Source organism: Henckelia pumila, chromosome 2, assembly GCF_033568475.1.
Source record: "Henckelia pumila isolate YLH828 chromosome 2, ASM3356847v2, whole genome shotgun sequence".
NCBI lineage: Eukaryota > Viridiplantae > Streptophyta > Magnoliopsida > Lamiales > Gesneriaceae > Henckelia > Henckelia pumila.
In genome coordinates this window covers 3,878,635-3,895,975 of record NC_133121.1, presented here as the reverse complement: position 1 = coordinate 3,895,975, position 17,341 = coordinate 3,878,635, and the positions used below count along the sequence as shown (strand labels likewise).

At 33.4% G+C, this 17,341-nt stretch overlaps 2 protein-coding genes across 2 annotated transcripts; both read right to left on the bottom strand.

Annotated features, from left to right (window-relative positions):
* Positions 1-498: 498 nt before the first annotated feature.
* Positions 499-5,145, bottom strand: LOC140883051 (uncharacterized). The gene is made up of 10 exons (XM_073289350.1): positions 4,937-5,145; positions 4,475-4,570; positions 4,287-4,361; positions 3,839-3,910; positions 2,483-2,559; positions 2,164-2,252; positions 1,546-1,675; positions 1,200-1,290; positions 1,046-1,111; positions 499-764 (listed from the first exon to the last, which is right to left on the bottom strand). The coding sequence occupies exons 1-10, from the start codon at positions 5,090-5,092 to the stop codon at positions 645-647; spliced, it is 972 nt and encodes a 323-aa protein (XP_073145451.1). The 5' UTR covers positions 5,093-5,145; the 3' UTR covers positions 499-644.
* Positions 5,146-7,504: 2,359 nt separating this feature from the next.
* Positions 7,505-8,026, bottom strand: LOC140884955 (mitochondrial pyruvate carrier 4-like). Its single transcript, XM_073291864.1, has one exon. The coding sequence runs from the start codon at positions 7,998-8,000 to the stop codon at positions 7,698-7,700; it is 303 nt and encodes a 100-aa protein (XP_073147965.1). The 5' UTR covers positions 8,001-8,026; the 3' UTR covers positions 7,505-7,697.
* Positions 8,027-17,341: the final 9,315 nt, after the last annotated feature.

Genomic DNA, 17,341 nt, shown 5'->3' with positions numbered 1-17,341 from the left:
TGAAATGGATATGTACTTTTTTTAATGTAAATAAATATACTTGTCAATTTTGTTATTGTTTCTTCAAAAATGTTTCTATGTTTTTTGTGGCTGACTTACAATTCAATAGCTTTTCAAAAATGTTTCTGCATATACAGTCATGAAATGCCATCAGTCACTATAATTCCAAATTCAGTACAAGTTAAAAAAAATCTTAACCAAATTATTCATACAAAGAGGTGCGAAGATGACTATTCAAAATTTGGAGATATAGTGCGAAGATGCAAAGAGCTCGTAAGTTAGGAGAGTCAGTTTTCTATTATGGCGGTTCGAAGACAGGAAAATGAGTTAGCTCACATTCTAACTAGAACATCTTGTTTACAATCAAATCCCTCTATTTGGCATGAGCAACTCTAATTTCTTCATGATAAACTGCTTCACGATGTAACTATATTATCTTGAGAAATGAAAGTCTGTTTGCGTTTCAAAAAAAAAAAAAAGAAAGAGGTGCGAAAACATTTTTATTTTAATGGTTTTGCAGCTTAACTAAATAATTATTAAAATAAAATAAAAACCACAAGAATAAAAATAACAATAAATATATCTTCAAACCATGAATTTTATGTTTTTCTAAAAATTTTGTTTTCCATCAAAATATAATGAATCTACTCAGCTTTCTCAATTGCTTCAATGCATTCAAGGACTGTTGCCTTCTTTGACATTGCTGACATTAGAGCGTCATGCAGCACCCTGTTATTTTTAATTAGGGAAGCAGCAAATAATACCTGCAAAATAATCCCATTGTACATTGTCATTTAATGAAATTTTCCATCAGCATAAAGTTAATAAACAATCAGCCATCAGTTAGTCCCTACGACTTAGATCATGGATTCGAGTGATACCATAAAGATGAAATTGATTGTCAAAGAAAAAGCGAGAGGTAATTCATCAATTAGGGTAGGAGGTAATTGTATATGGCACGGGTTGGATCGGTTTAGAGGAAATTTAGCATCAGGGAGTGATGAATTGTTTGAATGCACAAAACCAGCCAAAATCAAGAGCTTACAGCCCATCGGGTAAGGTTTTGCTGCTGATCTTTGCTGAGCTGAGGCTTGCTCCTGTTTATAAATCTCTGAAAGGACAGAATATAGTGAACTAGATTTAGATAACCTGTGCACAGTATGAATATGTTCTTTTTTTCGGTGGACTGAGCTAATTACCTGAAGAGTGAAAAGATCGGCTGACTGACCAATTACTTTATCGTATTGAAGACCTTCAGCTGCTAGTCCAGCCATTGCTACGACTGCCAACCTGAGAATTTCAACAGTAAATATTTATCCCTTCTCAATTGTTTCTGCATTTTTAGCCAGATTTTTAAATCACAAAATGTGGACCGGAGCAACGGATTATGAAATGAAAAAAAATTTGTATCGTCAAGACATGAAGTGTTTGAAAACATTTTATCCTCGAGCATTTCAATGAATTTAACAGATTAAACATGCACCCACACAATCATGATCGCAAGCCTATGGAAGTTTTTAGTTACAACTGCTTTGAGCTTGATACCTGTCCAATTCCTTAGCATCAAGCTGCCCACTATATATAATCTTTTCTAGCCTTTCATCAATGAGATTTACATGCTCTTTCCCAATGTCCAAAGAATATCCAAGGATAGGGAGGCCAAGTAAGTAGGCAACTACAAAAAAAGAGGCGAGCCGAAATTTAGTCAGAAGGCAAGCAATAAGACAGTTTTTTAGAACAGACGACCCACAACTGAGAAAAATCCATGTAAGAGGTCGGTTCAAATAGGGAGTAATTTTTTTACCAAAAAAAAAAAGAGTAATTCTTGCAATTAAAGATAGAAATATCTAAAGAATAAACGATAAATTATTTCGTTACATGCCAAAACTTGTGGAGGGAGATTTACACCTCACATTTTTAACTTAACAAGAACCATATTTAATGGTCTCTTTCAACCAGGAAATATACACACTCAAAAGTATCAGTCTTCAGTGAAAATGGTGAATGTTGAAGTAGCTTTAATCGATCATATAATTCTCATCAAAACAAGTTTAGAGTGAGATTAAATCCCTACTACCTAGTATAAAGTTTAAGGAATTTCTCGATTGATCTGCTAAATCACCATCAGTTTGTTTGGCTTAAAGAATCACATTAACATAATACCTAAGAAGTGAGCTGCTTCGTGTCTAGCAATCCTCTCTTGGTAATCTGGAAAAAATGAAGAAAAGCTACCGATAGCAGCCTGAAGTAACCTGCAACACAGATAATTTAAACAATTCCACCTATGTTTCATATTTACGAGGTTTTGTATGACATTCGTCCCTTCACAGTGTGTGTGGGAATCCACCGAAACATGTTGCCCAACAATTTTGTGACCTTTCCACTACTCATGTTTCAAAGTCCCAAATGGATAAAATTAGTTTATCATAAGTTCAGCTTCAGTCACTAATTTAGGAGGTGAAACAAATAGTTCAAACCATACCCCGGGGAGATACTCCCTATAGCAAGGACAACCAACGAGATGCTTCCAATCAAGTATGGCACAAAGAAGCCCCAATCCTATAAAATCAGAAATTCGTGAACCAATAATGCAAATGGCTTCATATGTTTTGGTCAAACTAGTCACTTGACATGCATGCAGCAGCATCGCTACCAAAACAAGAGCCCAATTCTGAATGAATGTTTGGCATGCAGAAGAGAAGTTACCAACAACAGCATACAACCAATCTGATTTAGTATGGGACTTGGATCTTCTGCTGTCAAAGGAAAACAGCACCTCGTGCTGTCTTGTTTTTTTTGTTTTGAATTGAGATGTGTCCACGCGAACATTTCAATTGAAAAAAATAAAAATAAAATAAAGATTGCAACAAAACGACGTCGTTTCAATGCACAGCACGGGGTACTGTTTTTTTTGGACAGCAGAGGATCCAGGTCCTTTTTAGTATGATGGTATTAAACGACTGAGAAATTGCATAAAAAAATCTATAATAAATTTAGAAAGTTTAGTATGGTACACTAGCCAGAACTGGAAAGCCAGAAAAACAGTCAAAGCAGACAGTTTAGAGTCTGATGAAATAAGTATTTGGCCATGAGACCTCTATACTCATTGTCATAAGGTTTTTGCATAAATGCTTATCAGGACCTGCCTTCTTCTCTATGAGAACACAAGCAAACACATTTAATTTTATTTCGAGTGATTCTTTTGGCACGTACATAGAACAGAAAACTAGACTCATGGAAGGATCTTTGAGATTCTTTCTTTGGCACTGCTTTCACACCATAATGGCAATTTGTTAATATAGATTTATCTTATATGGTTATTTGAATCTACAGTAAATGTGTGAGGTTCCCAATAAGAGTAATGACAAAGTAAGACAGATTAAAGAAAGGGACCTTAGAATTTAAATATTAGTATTTAGTAGTGAAACCCCGATTCCAGTTTAGCTGATTGTTCAGTGTATCAGCAGAACATGTGTTGGGCAATTTCCACATCTGATGAAATAAAAATCTAAGTTTCATGGGAAAACAAAAAAAAAACTCAACTTTGTAGAGTTGTTAGTAAGAGTGGTACTTTGTCAACAGTTCAGTTTTTTTCCAGATAAGCTACTCAATGGTTGATCTTAAAATCCTTGAGATTGGCATAGTGAAATCTAGTCCATAAAAATAATCATAAAAACCAAGCAAGTTCATAGGAATAAGGAAACTAAGTCATATTATTGGTTGTCGTCCTTCAAATGCTATACAAAGCTACTTCTTCAGATGAAATTAGAGATTGATTGCTATCACAAAACTGTAAATGTATGTAAATAATTTCAAATAGGAAGGCCTTGAATGATACCCCAGGAAGAATCTGACCAGCAAGGATACCCAAAAACCCTGTTGTTCCGACCACGGTAAAGAGAAAAGCTGCCTGCATCACTGAAGAAAATCAACTCAGAAAGTGTACAAAAGTTCCTTCCAAAATCTAAAATATAATTGCAGTTGCCATCCAACTCTATTCTAGGAATTATCGATCGTGTTGATCACTATACAAATGACAATTGCAATCTATTTCTATGTTCCATCATTCCATGCATGTACGACACACAGCTAAATGTTATTCACCCAGAGGATTGCTTCTGCATAAAAAATTTATGACTCCATGTGCCGAACAATGGCCTAAAACCTCTGGACTACTGTTCTATGGATATTCACATAGTGCGCAACCGAACCAACATTGTTAAAGAGCTTCCAATGATTTGAATAACTTCAAGGAATGGAATGAGATTAAGCTTCGGAGAACTTACATCATTTCGGACGCTGGGAATGGCAAGGTTCTCTGCATTCTTTATTCCTAGAGATGTCAATTCCCGAAGAGACGTCTATGACATAGAAATTCAGATATAAAAACCAAGTTAAATCCTACAGCTAATAATTTACATGAAAGGAATGTTCAACTAGAGGTCAGAAACTCAAGTTGGTACCAGAGACTGACCGTACGGCGTGATACATAAGGTTGAGAGCTCCACTTTTTGGCCCAACCAATTTCAGTCAACTGATCGAGTGCCTTTTTAACTTCATCACTATCTTTCTGAAGCGAACAATAGGACACAATTACAATTAGAAGGATTCAAGAACCTGGAGTCCAAAGCATGACTATTTCTACAACCCAATTGAGAGTAATTAAATAGCATTCTTCTAGTCAAAACCCCAACCCTCGAATCTTTCTTTAACAGTCCACTAGATAGATACAAGTTCATCCCCAACGTCATTCAGCATTATTCACGATATAAAACACATCAATTCCCCAACAAAATTTTCTCGTACTTCGATAAAGGTAGTCAACATTTCATGCATAAGACGCAATAAATCCACTGCAGCGTGTGTGGCCATTGGGTTTGTTTTTACGCAACTAAATCAAAAGGAAGCAAAATGACAGAACTGGCCACCCACCAACCTTGGCTATGGCGGAATCGAGATTGGAGATATCAATTCCCGGGGCAGCTGATGACGAAGCTTGGATCCACCATTTGGTAGGTCTTGTCAGGAAAATTGAATTTGATGCAGAGGATTTATGGAGGTGGATGAAGAGAGATGATATGGAAACTGACATATCTGTTCTGTTGATGGTGTTTTCCTTTGCCAACACATTTATTTGATAAGCCCAATACCGTTGGCTTAATGTCCACCACTTCTCACTTGGGATTTAGCTCAAAGTTACAAGGCTAAAATAAATAAAAGCTCGAAGTCCGTTTCTTTCATGTGGCAACCCGCAGCTGTTATTTTTTAGTATAATGTTTTGGACACAGGGCAAACTTTATATGACAGGCTAGCGTTCTGGACACTGGGCAAACCCTAGCGTTTTGGACATTGGGCAAACCCTAGCGTTCTGTAAACTGGGCAAACCCTATGTGACAGGAACAATGGGTAAACCGCGTTCTGGATGGACACTGGGCAAACCCTATGTGACAGGCTAGCGTTTTGGACACTGGGCAAACCGCGTTTTGAAGACTGGGCAAACCCTATGTGACAGACTAGCGTTCTGGACACTGGTCAAACCCTATGTGACAGGGACACTTGGCAAACCGCGTTTTGGACACTGGGCAAATCCTATGTGACAGGCTAGTCCAAAAAATTGTTGACAGGAAAAATCGAACTCTTGACCTCTGGCCAAGAGTTCACCTACTCCACCAACTTGGACAGTTTTTTGGAGGCAAAGTTATTTTTTTTATCTATAGATGGCGATGCAACCACTATACTACGTATCAAGGTTATAAAGTGTGAAGCTCGTCGAACATGGAGGAAACGTGAAAAAATATTTTTAATTTTTATTATTTTAAGACAAACATTAAATAAATGTTAGATTAACTATAAATATATAATTTAATAGATAATTCAAGTTCTAAACTATAAATATGCATATTTATAAAAATGTTTTCATTTAAAAAATAAATAAAATCTTCCGTTTTAAAAAGCAGTTGCTTTAAACGTATTAAAATTTAAACAACATTAAGCATCGCTTAAGCGAGCTTTTAGAACATCACTACGCATGCATCGGATAAACTCTTGATTAGCTAAACGTAGCAGCCAACAAACCACGTTAATAAGATAAAATTGTGTCAGATAAATCTTGTACAACATGCCTGATAAAGCTTTGTTAAATCATCTTGGAAAGGAAAAACATCGAAGGCCTTTGTGTACGATACATGGCCTTTGTGACATTAATAGAGGTAGATCTGATTCGATCTCCAATATATGTTAGGTCCCTCGTAAAATAGGAGACACCTATTTAATTCCTCCAAGAATTCTGAGCACTTCAACCATAAAGGGCCAATATTAAAGCAATAAAGCTAAATTTCTGCAAAGCATTTCATATACATTGAGTCATTGACAGTACCACATGGATGCATTTAATCCAGCTACGTACTTAAGGAGCCATCATTCATTAATTGATTCTTGTCATAAAATATTATAACAGATATAAATATTTAAAATGGTATTGAATTTGATTACTAGATTATAGTTTATTTGATTTGATTGATTAAATTTTATATAAAAATGTTAAATGACTATTTTGTCTTTTAAAAATAAATAAAATAAAAATTATATTATTTATAAGGATTAATATAATAATTTAAATTCAATGATTTGATTGATGTTAGATAAATAATTAATGATTTGATTGATATAAAATAAATAGTTAATATATTGATAAATAATATGATGAAAATAACGTGAGATGATGAGATGAGATGAAATGAGTTATATATATATTAATAATATGATGAGAATAACGTGAGATGAGATGAAATGAGTTATATATATATTAATAATATGATGAACAGAACGGTGCCTAAACTGATACAACTACAAGAATAATATATATAATTAATTATATTTGAACATATATTTTTCATAATGAGTGAGGGATTTTCCGCTAAAATTTGAACTAGTATATTGAGTTTGACGTTTTCGTTATATAGTTTTAGTCTAACGTCACAAACCAAATCAATAGTAAAAGCTGCTTGATTTGTTAATTATTGCATTTATTTTTTGGTGGTTCCTAATTACTCCAAATCCACAGAATTAATAATTATGATACAAGTTTAAAACTTATTGACATATGCAAGGGTGGATCTTTTATGTGGGCAAATTTTTTTGACAAAGTTACAATTTTTTTATGTTCTTTTTCAAATTTTCTACTACTCCTCGTAATTAACTAATTATATATATTAATCCCCGACATGCAAGCCGCACAGTCGACCTCATTCAATCGCCCCCTGCTAGCTAAACGCGTATTTTAATCAATATTTAACATATATTTCGCGGGTTGGTTGTATGATCACTAGTTTCCTCCATACTTTATCGGAGGTGATTCTCACAAACCATACACAAAATGTAAGCGAAGTTAAACGCAAATTATATCTTGTATTTTCTCCATCTCTTTTCTTGTAGATATCGCCTCTAGCTAATACAGGTTGCCAAAGACGACATTAAATCGCTAAATATATAAATCCTTCACATACGCATTCATTCAGATCGATTAATTATTCAAGAAATTAATTAACTAGGTGGAATTACACTCCATTCCAAATCCATCCCATGTTGGGAGAATCAATTAACAAAACCAAAAACCTGGTTTTACTATATTAATTATCGATCTAGCGTTTGCAATCCTTTTGTTAATTTTATAGGTTACAAACAATACCCAGGATGGATCATGAGGAGTGGTCATGGCTGGCTTTTCTGGCCAGCTGATAAATACCGGTGCAACCCAAGGCGAAATTATTGCTGAAAAGATTCCAATTCCTTGGGGTGATGACCGTACAGTAACGGGCGCCGATGAAGCCCGCGACGACGAACGCCGACTGCTGCGGGTACGAGATGGAGTCCGGCGGCATGGAGAAGTTGAAAATGTTGGTGGCGCTGATGGCCCACTTGAACGTTGGTGCCCAGAAGTGGATGGTTCTTGGCCCCGCTGGATGCTTCCATATGCTTTCCACTAACTTCTTCGCATTCATCGTCTTTTTTCTTTTTAATAGGAGGAATGTCGAAATTCGTATGCTTAATTGGGGATCATATATTGTGTTAAATATATAGGTAGATAGATGGTTGGAGGGTGAGTCGCTAGCTTTAATTTATGAAAAAAATTACAAATTTGGTCATGTATGTTTGTCATTTTGCGATTTTGGTCCTTTATGTTTTCACATTTCAGTTTTAGCCCTGCATGTTCTTATTTTTGGCAATTTCGATCTTTTTTATTCAAAAATGCTTACGTGGCACTGTACACGTTAGCTCCACATCAACACTGAATTGGTGCAACGTCAGCGCCACGTCGGAAATTGGACAAAAATTGCCAAAAAAATAAATATAGTGGATTAAAACTGAAATCTAAAAATATAAAAAACTAAAATCGCAAAATGAAAAATATACAAGACCAAAAACGTAATTTTACTTTGATTTATTGAACTGCATGTTGATGAAAATATTTTTTTTTAACTTTAATCACCTGCCCGCTGATAAGACTACTTGAGAACACATCTCGTGTGACACATATGTACACGTGGTCGTGATTTAAGTAGTTTACCTGATTTGTAATTTTTTTGTGTACGGTGGTTCGAAAGTTTATGTCGGGTAAATCAAAGTACAGTGGACGGCGATTTTTTTTTTAAAAAAAAATGCAGCTGGATAGTATATACTATATACCAATTGATAATTAGGCTCTGCACTTGACGTACGGGGGCAATTTTGTTTGGGAAAAAAAAAATTAAAGATTGTACTATAAATATTATTAATTAATACGTATATATGCTAATCAAGTCTAATTAACCCCAGTTTTGTTTGATTTTGGTTTTGGTTTTGGTTTTGATTTAAGGGAGATATATGCTTTTGTTTTTGGTTCCCGATTCAAGCGAAATATATCATTTATATTAGAGTAGATGTCCAACAAACCAACTTGTAACTATGGGTTTTTATTTATTTATGTCGATGCTACGTTTCATTAGCATGTATGTGGGGAACATCCACATGCTCGAATAGGTGTTTATTGGATAAGTACACCGAACTACCCTTGCCCAAAATTTTTTAAGTGGTTACCACTGGTCGAGTAGAGAATTTATAGTTACAATTGTGCACCATTAATCCTCACGACCCAATACACCGCTGTAGCCGTACCTGACAAAACTGCATTGTGACTTTTTTTCTGACTCTTTGAGAGTCAGAAAAAAAAATTCTTATAATATATTTTTAAAGTTGTTTTAAGAATAAATATGTGTTTGGACAACTATTTTATAAAAACATTTTAACATTTCAAAAGTCATGTTGTTCATCTTTGTCTTTCACAGTTCCATGTTAAAAACTACTTTCTCAAGTGTTTTTAAAAATTATACTTGGATAACACTTTTTAAAAAATAGTTTTAAAAACATTTTACAAAACTTTTATCTAAACACATACTTTAATTTTTTTTCACTTATAAAACACTAAAAATGTTTTTAAAATATATACCCAAACGAAATTAGATTATCTCTGCAGATAAAATAGTCAATAGCCATCGATCGTCCACTTTTTTTGGTGCATGCATGCATTTAATTATGCCTAGTGTCGTATTAATATTTGGTTTACCAACTAAAAATATTTAGGTAGCAACTTTAATTGATAGAATTTGATTTCAACCTGATTTGAAATTCATCACAATTATTATTATTAAAATTGTATACTTCAATATGAAATAAATTTGAAATCCACTTTAATTTTGTTCATGCAAACAAATCGATGAACTTGAAATCTAACGTCTTAGAAGTTAGAACCATTGTCGACCTCAACAGAACCTTACAAGTTTACTCTCTCGAAAGGTCGCTTTTATGAAAAAAATTTGATAGAAAGGGAAGAAGTGCCGAAAATGACGAGAACAAATTGTTTTCGAATAAGTTGTTAATTTATTGGTGGACATGGTTCGCAAAAACGGTTGCGGAACGGCAGCTGCCACGACAAAGTTTCGGGTGAAAACGATTGATTAATATAACGTTGTTTTTTTTTTAAATATCAGCGATTTCGCGGACGTCGCGGAACGAAACGGCGATTTTTTTATGTAATTTTTTCAATTTTTTTGAATTAAAAATATTCCAAATTATATAATTATTTATATTTTTATTATTAAAATACTCCGCAACGATAACCACAACCGTTCCGTGAAATATCAATGGAACTGGAACGGCAGCCTCCGCAACGCTTAACGCTTGCGAACCATGTTGGTGGATGGATAGGGCTTCGGCAATCAAATTATGTTTGTGGCAGCATCTGTTATGTGTGGACTAAATAAGGGGTGTAATAATGTACCGGCATTAATGCATTTATGACATTTACATCAGTTGGTTGGTTTGGAGCATCATTAAAACACTCGTGTTGTGTTGTTAAATCCACCAAAAATACGAGTCAAATTGGCATAACAGTACTGCTGCTACTGTAATTTTATCTCTCTGTTTTTTGTTTTGTGTTTTTTTTATTTAATAAAGATGGTGACTGTGCATGAATACAATTTTTTTTTAGAATTAAATAATGATGTTATATTGCTAAATAATTGAAAAATAATACTAAACATAGAAATTGAAATATATATATATATATAATAATATTTAAAAAACGTAGTTTTTATATTTGGGACGTAGTGGATAATATAGGTCAACGAACATGAAATAATAATACATCAATAGTCACAGACACTGCATGAGATCTAAGCCCCGATTACCTGAATTGTCCTCCTTCGATGGCCTCAACTCAAGTTGCATGTTCTTGATATATTAATGTCCTAACAGGTCCAAAAAATATTGACATCATCGCCGACAAGGACTTAGTCTAATAGTTCATGTTAAGGTCATGAAACCAATTGGATTTAGAGGTTTTGTTCATGCCGCCCGCAGGGTACCCTGCGGGCGGCGTGTAACTCCATAATTGGTTAAAATCAGTGGGTCTCACATGGAACCCATTGATTTTAACCAATCAAAATTCGTCACGCCACCCACATGGCACTACCTTGTGGGTGGCATCGACTTAACCGGATTTAGGATCGATTTCTGCTTGTTGTGGATAATTTTTAAAATTTATTTAAGTATGTTTAAAAATTTTATTTGTAATTTTTTTGCACGCACGAGATAAGTATTTCTCGAGTTCATGCTCAAGTTCCGTCTGTAGTGCGAATAATTACTTTATATCTTTGTAATCTAAATCAAGAGTGTACATGTGCTTTAAAAAAAAAAACCGGAAAACCATTGACAAGAAACGAACAAAATGTTTCTAAAGGAGAAATTATTTTTTTAAAAATATTGACATAATCCAACACCGTAGAAGCATTTTTAATTTAATATGTATGTATACACACGAAAATCAAGCTGAATGTCATAAAAATTTCAAGGTCCGGATTCTTATTCGAGCCTGATTTCCATTCGAATTCGAAGATAAAAAAAAAATTCTAGCACTTTTGGCTCAACTTCCTTTGAGTTCGACTTCATCCGAAAAATTTGAACATCCTTACTAACTTACCCAAAATAAATGTGTGCAAATTTCGTAAGTATATTTATTTAATATATAATTATGTTATGGGAAAATGATCAATAAATCCCCATGAGCAAACTTATTTTTGCCCCCAGTCCCCATGTCAGCAAATATTTGTTCTCACTCCCTGAAAAAGTTCTGGCATTTGTTTCAACTCCCTATTTGAGCACAAAATACGAAAATTCCCTTACTTTCTTTTGAAATCCAATAATACCTCTCACTCTTTAAAAATAAAATAAAAATTACTTATAAGGAAGACAACGTACAGTTTATTTCCCTCATTCTTGTTGAAATTCTCCACAAATTTATCCATCAATCGTAAACGACTAATCCATCGATCGCAATATTGCAGATCTGCTTCGAATCAGATTAAAGAAAATTGCTAATCGTTGTGAATTGTTTCTGGACCATGAAAATCTTTTTGAAGAACCATTATTTCAAAGATTTTAAGGTAATATTTTAGGTTTTTAAAAATTTGCAGCCAAAAAATTGCATTACTGTGTTTGATGTAGTGTAATTATTTTTATATATCCTTTTTAATTGAACGATTCTTTGAGATTTGTTATGGTTTTAGTGATTGTATTAAATTTTTGTGTTATCGTGTGAATTGTACAGAGTTTTTTTTATCAATATCTAGTTTTCCCGTCTGTGGGTGAGAATGAATCTCATTTATTGGAATTTTGAGATAGAGTAACTGAAATTTATTGTTGTTCTCGATTATAACGATATAATTCCGAACCATAATGTTTTAGTGCTGCATTATGACTTAGATATTGATGATTTTTTTATCATTAAAATAAAAATGGGCTACTTGAATTTGTTATTGTGTACTGTTTTTTTGTATGGCATGTGTTATACGAATGAATATATGATTTTCAATTTAGATCTTATTATATTGAATGTAGTTTTTTTAACAGTTTGATAATGAAATCTAGAAGCGATTCTTGTAATATCTTCTTTTTTGGTTGCTACAAGTAAAAATACAGATTTTTGTGATTTCAATCTTCATTGGATGTAGCTTGATGAATATTTTTGTGATCCTGAGAACAATGTGCTGAAATTTCATTAGAAACCATGATTTTTTTATATGTATCTCCACTACAGTTTGAGAAGTATTCTACTTTCATATCAATGCACTCTATTCGACGAGTTCATTTTTTTCTCGGATAGACATCTTGAGATTATCAAGGCAGCTAAACGAATATTTATGGGGACTCATCATGCTTATTGTTTGCAACATTTAGTAGATAATTTTGTGAAGCTAATAATACTAAATTATTTATTATTCTCTACTTTTATTAAAATTTTCATACACGATTTTATCTTTTTAAGCTAAATGTAAATTATTTTGTTTTTATTTAGGTGTTGAGAAGTTACCGTCTACATAACAAAAAATATTGGGCTTCCATAATCAAGAAAGCAACGTATGCTCCATCTTTACACTTACATAGGAGAAAGCGGTTATGAAAGTTGGCTCGAGCACGGACCTTCGAGGAGATATGCTTGTTCCAGTGGAAGCATTGTTGGTTTACGCTTGATTTGATGATTCTCTGGAACACACTATTGTTTTATATTAATTTGACTTCTGATTGTAGTGTACTCTTATGTATTGGGTTCTCTTGTGTTGTCGTATCGTGTGAAGTTGGTTTGTAAGTCATAGTTTATTTAAAAGTTGTTTGGTCGGAACTTATTTTTGTGTTTAAAGATGATGATAGACATTTGAATGATGAGTACTTTCAGTGTTAATTTATTAAATATGTTCTTTGTTTAATTTAGTTTTTATTTAAATTTCAATGTTTGATTTATGATTTGAGGCGCAATCAATGTTTGATTTATGATTAAGACATATTTTTTATGTAGTGAGCAGGGCAGGTCATAATGATATTACTTTTTGTTTTATTGTGAGGGTAAAATATAATTTTATGATCATAAATCAGATAGTCATTTTGTATTTTATGTACGTACCATGAGTACTACATATTAACATTTGTGCGACTGATCTCTGTCTTTATATCCTAGAACTTTACACGTTACAACATAAAAAAATCAACATATTCAATTAACTCAATTAAATTCGGGAATTTGAATCATACATTACCAAAAAAGTGAGTTTCATAATGCCTCAAATGAACGAGTCATAAAAGTGCATCATATTGCCTAAAAATTGAATATTTCATTCTCAATTGTCTATTTGTTTATTCCAAAAAAGTCTGAAATTATTTCAAATATATTTGAAATTATCCCAAATCAAAGACAATGCATGCGTCTCATATATTTGACAAAGTTTGTGCATTTGCAAAGAATGAATATCTCACATTCCAAATTTTTTGTCTGCTTATCCCGCAAATATCCGAGACTGTTTCAAATATATTTGAAATTATCCCGAATCAAGGCAATTGAAACTAATTTAATATCTTGGGAACGTCGATCATAGTGGCCCAAAATTTATCCAAAGAGGTAAACGTTGTGTGCTCAATTGAGACATATTTGTACTCTTTGATTGGTCAATGTCTACTAGGAGAGTGTGATCCTCATAACCTACAATGTTTGTCCTACAAGCGGAAAACATTTTTCTCGATTCAATAATATTTATCTCATCTCTGCGTACTAGTTGTGCTCGATCTCGCACTCACATGTTCTGAAAGATGAGTAAAATTAGAGTAAATGATAGTCCTCAAAGATGAGAAAACATCATATTAAACAAGTTAAGAGTTTGTATTTTGAAAAATATACCCCTATTATATACATTGGGTGACAATGGACATCCAAAAATGGTGCTCTTATTGGGTCATGATCAATGTCTTCCTCCTACACCTTAGACAAGAGTGGGGCAAGACACATTACTAGACAAACACTTGGGTGATGGTTCTACCAATCTTTAGGGACTGGAAACTCTGCTCCACTTGTGTCATGCAGTGTATTATAGGATATTGGTGCATGTTAACATGGACATGTCTTCTTGTTCCTCAAATCAAAAATATTATTCTGCATAAATCTGAGATTGTTCCTAATACATGATATTTTGATCCAAATCCACTTTAATTAGGAGAGTATGATTCTCATGACCCATAATGTTTGTCCTACAATCGTAACACATTGTTCTCGATTCAATAATATTTATTTCATCTATGCGTACTAGTTGTGCTCGATCTCGCACTCACATGTTCTGAAAATATGAGTGGAATTAGAGTAAATGATAGTCCTCAAAGATGATCAGAAAAAATTATATTAAACAAAATAAGAGTTTGGATTTTGGAAAATATACCCCTATTGTATACATTGGGTGGCAATGGACATCCACAAATGTTGCTCTCATTGGGTCATGATCAATGTCTTCCTCATACACCTTAGACAAGAGTGGGACAAGACACATTACTAGACAAACACTTGGGTGATGGTTCTACCAATCTCTAGAGATTGAAAACTTCTCTCCACTTGTGTCATGCAGTGTATTATAGGATATTGGTGCATATTAACATGGTCATGTCTTCTTGTTCCGCAAATCAAAAATATTATTCTGCATAAGTCTGAGATTGTTCCTAATACATGACATTTTGATCCAAAGCCACTTTAACTTGGATAGTTTGATCCTCATGAGTCATGACCCACAATGTTTGTCCTACAATCGAAACACATTGTTTTTGATTCAATAATATTTATTCCATCTATGCGTACTAGTTGTTCTCGATCTCGCACTCACATATTCTGAAAGATGAGTGGAATTAGAGTAAATGATAGTCCTCAAAGATGAGAAAACATCATATTAAACAAGTTAAGAGTTTGGATTTTGGAAAATATACCTCTATTGTATACATTGGATGGCAATGGACATCCACAAATGGTGCTCTTATTGGGTCATGATCAATGTCTTCCTCATACACCTTAGACAAGAGTGGGGCAAGACACATTACTAGACAAACATTTGGGTAGGGGTGTTCATCGGTCGATTCGGTTTGAATTTGTCTAATTTCGGTTCGATTTTCCGATTTTTGGTTTATGAAAAATACAATCCGAAGTCAAACCGTTTTACTTCGGTTCGGTTTGGTTTTTATACTATAACGGACCGGTTTATACGGTTCGGTTTTATCGGTTTTATCATTAATAATACATAACACAATAAAAGAAAAATAAATTTCATCCAACATGTAATTTAAATACCCCAATACACAACTTAAAATTATAGTCATACAGTGAAGAAATAAAAAAACATCAAACAATACAAAGATAAATATCCAACCATAATGTTATAATATTTTCAAAAAAGCAAAAAAAATTTTGATACGTTTAAATTAATAATATAACTTTATTGTAAAATATAATATGTTTTTTTACATGATTTCTTAGTAAAAACTTTAAAAATAAAGTTTAAATAACTTACATAAACAAGAATCAACTCAAAATTACATAAACAACAAGAATGAATTAAATAAATAACAATCAACTAAAAATTATTCAAAATGATTATTCATTCACTAAATATCATCTCATAACATATATAATATAAATAAAAAATATAAATAAAATTATTAATTTAATTTAATTTCGATTTTTTTGGTCTGAGCAGCTTCTGGTAGGCTTCTAGGCGGAGGAAGACATGAATGAACCGATCCCGTGCCGGAATGAGAGGGATTCTGAGACTATGTAGGTATGAGACTACATGGTTGAGGAGAGCTTAAAAGATTTCATATGTACTATTCATATCAAGAAGGTGTATCTTCTTTTCGGGAGCTCATCACATAAGAACTCCAAAGTTAAGCGTGCTTGAATTGGGGCAATTATAGGATGGGTGACCCCCTGGGAAGTTTCTCAGGGTGCGTGTGAGTGAGAACATAAGCATGCTGGAAAGACCCGTCTTGATACAGTTGGTCGTTACATATATAATCCAAAACCGAACCAAATAAACTTTGGTTTTGATATTTATATCCGAATTACAAAATTCGGTTTTCGATTCGTTCTTTGACTTTTTCGGTTTGGATTTCCGGTTTTTTTTGTTTTATCCAAAATATGAACACCATTACATTTGGGTGATGGTTCTACCAATCTCTAGGGATTGAAAACTCCTATCCACTTGTGTCATGCAGTGTATTATAGGATATTGATGCATGTTAACATGGACATGTCTTCTTGTTCCGCAAATCAAAAATATTATTCTGCATAAGTCTGAGATTGTTCCTAATACATGACATTTTGATCCAAAGCCTTTTTAACTAGGAGAGTATGATCCTCATGACCCACAATGTTTGTCCTAAAATCGGAACACATTGTTCGCGATTCAATAATATTTATCTCATCTATGCGTACTAGTTGTGCTCGATCTCGCACTCACGTGTTCTCAAATATGAGTGGAATTAGAGTAAATGATAGTCCCTATAAATGAGAAAACATCATATTAAACAAGTTAAGAGTTTGAATTTTTGAAAATATACTCCTATTGTTTACATTGGATGGCAATGGACATCCACAAATGGTGCTCTCATTGGGTCATGATCAATGTCTTTATCCTACAACTTAGACAAGAGTAGGGCAAGACACATTACTAGACAAATACTTGAGTGATGGTTCTATCAATCTCTAGGGATTGAAAACTCATCCTCACTTGTGTCATGCAGTGTATTATAGGATATTGGTGCATGTTAACATGAACATGTCTTCTTGTTCCGCAAATCAAAAATAATATTCTGCATAATTCTGAGATTGTTCCTAGCTAATACATGAAATTTTGATCCAAAGTCACTTTAACTAGAGAGTGTGATTCTAATGGTCCACTTACTTCTAATCACGTAATTGTAAATATTGAGCAATGAATAATATTGT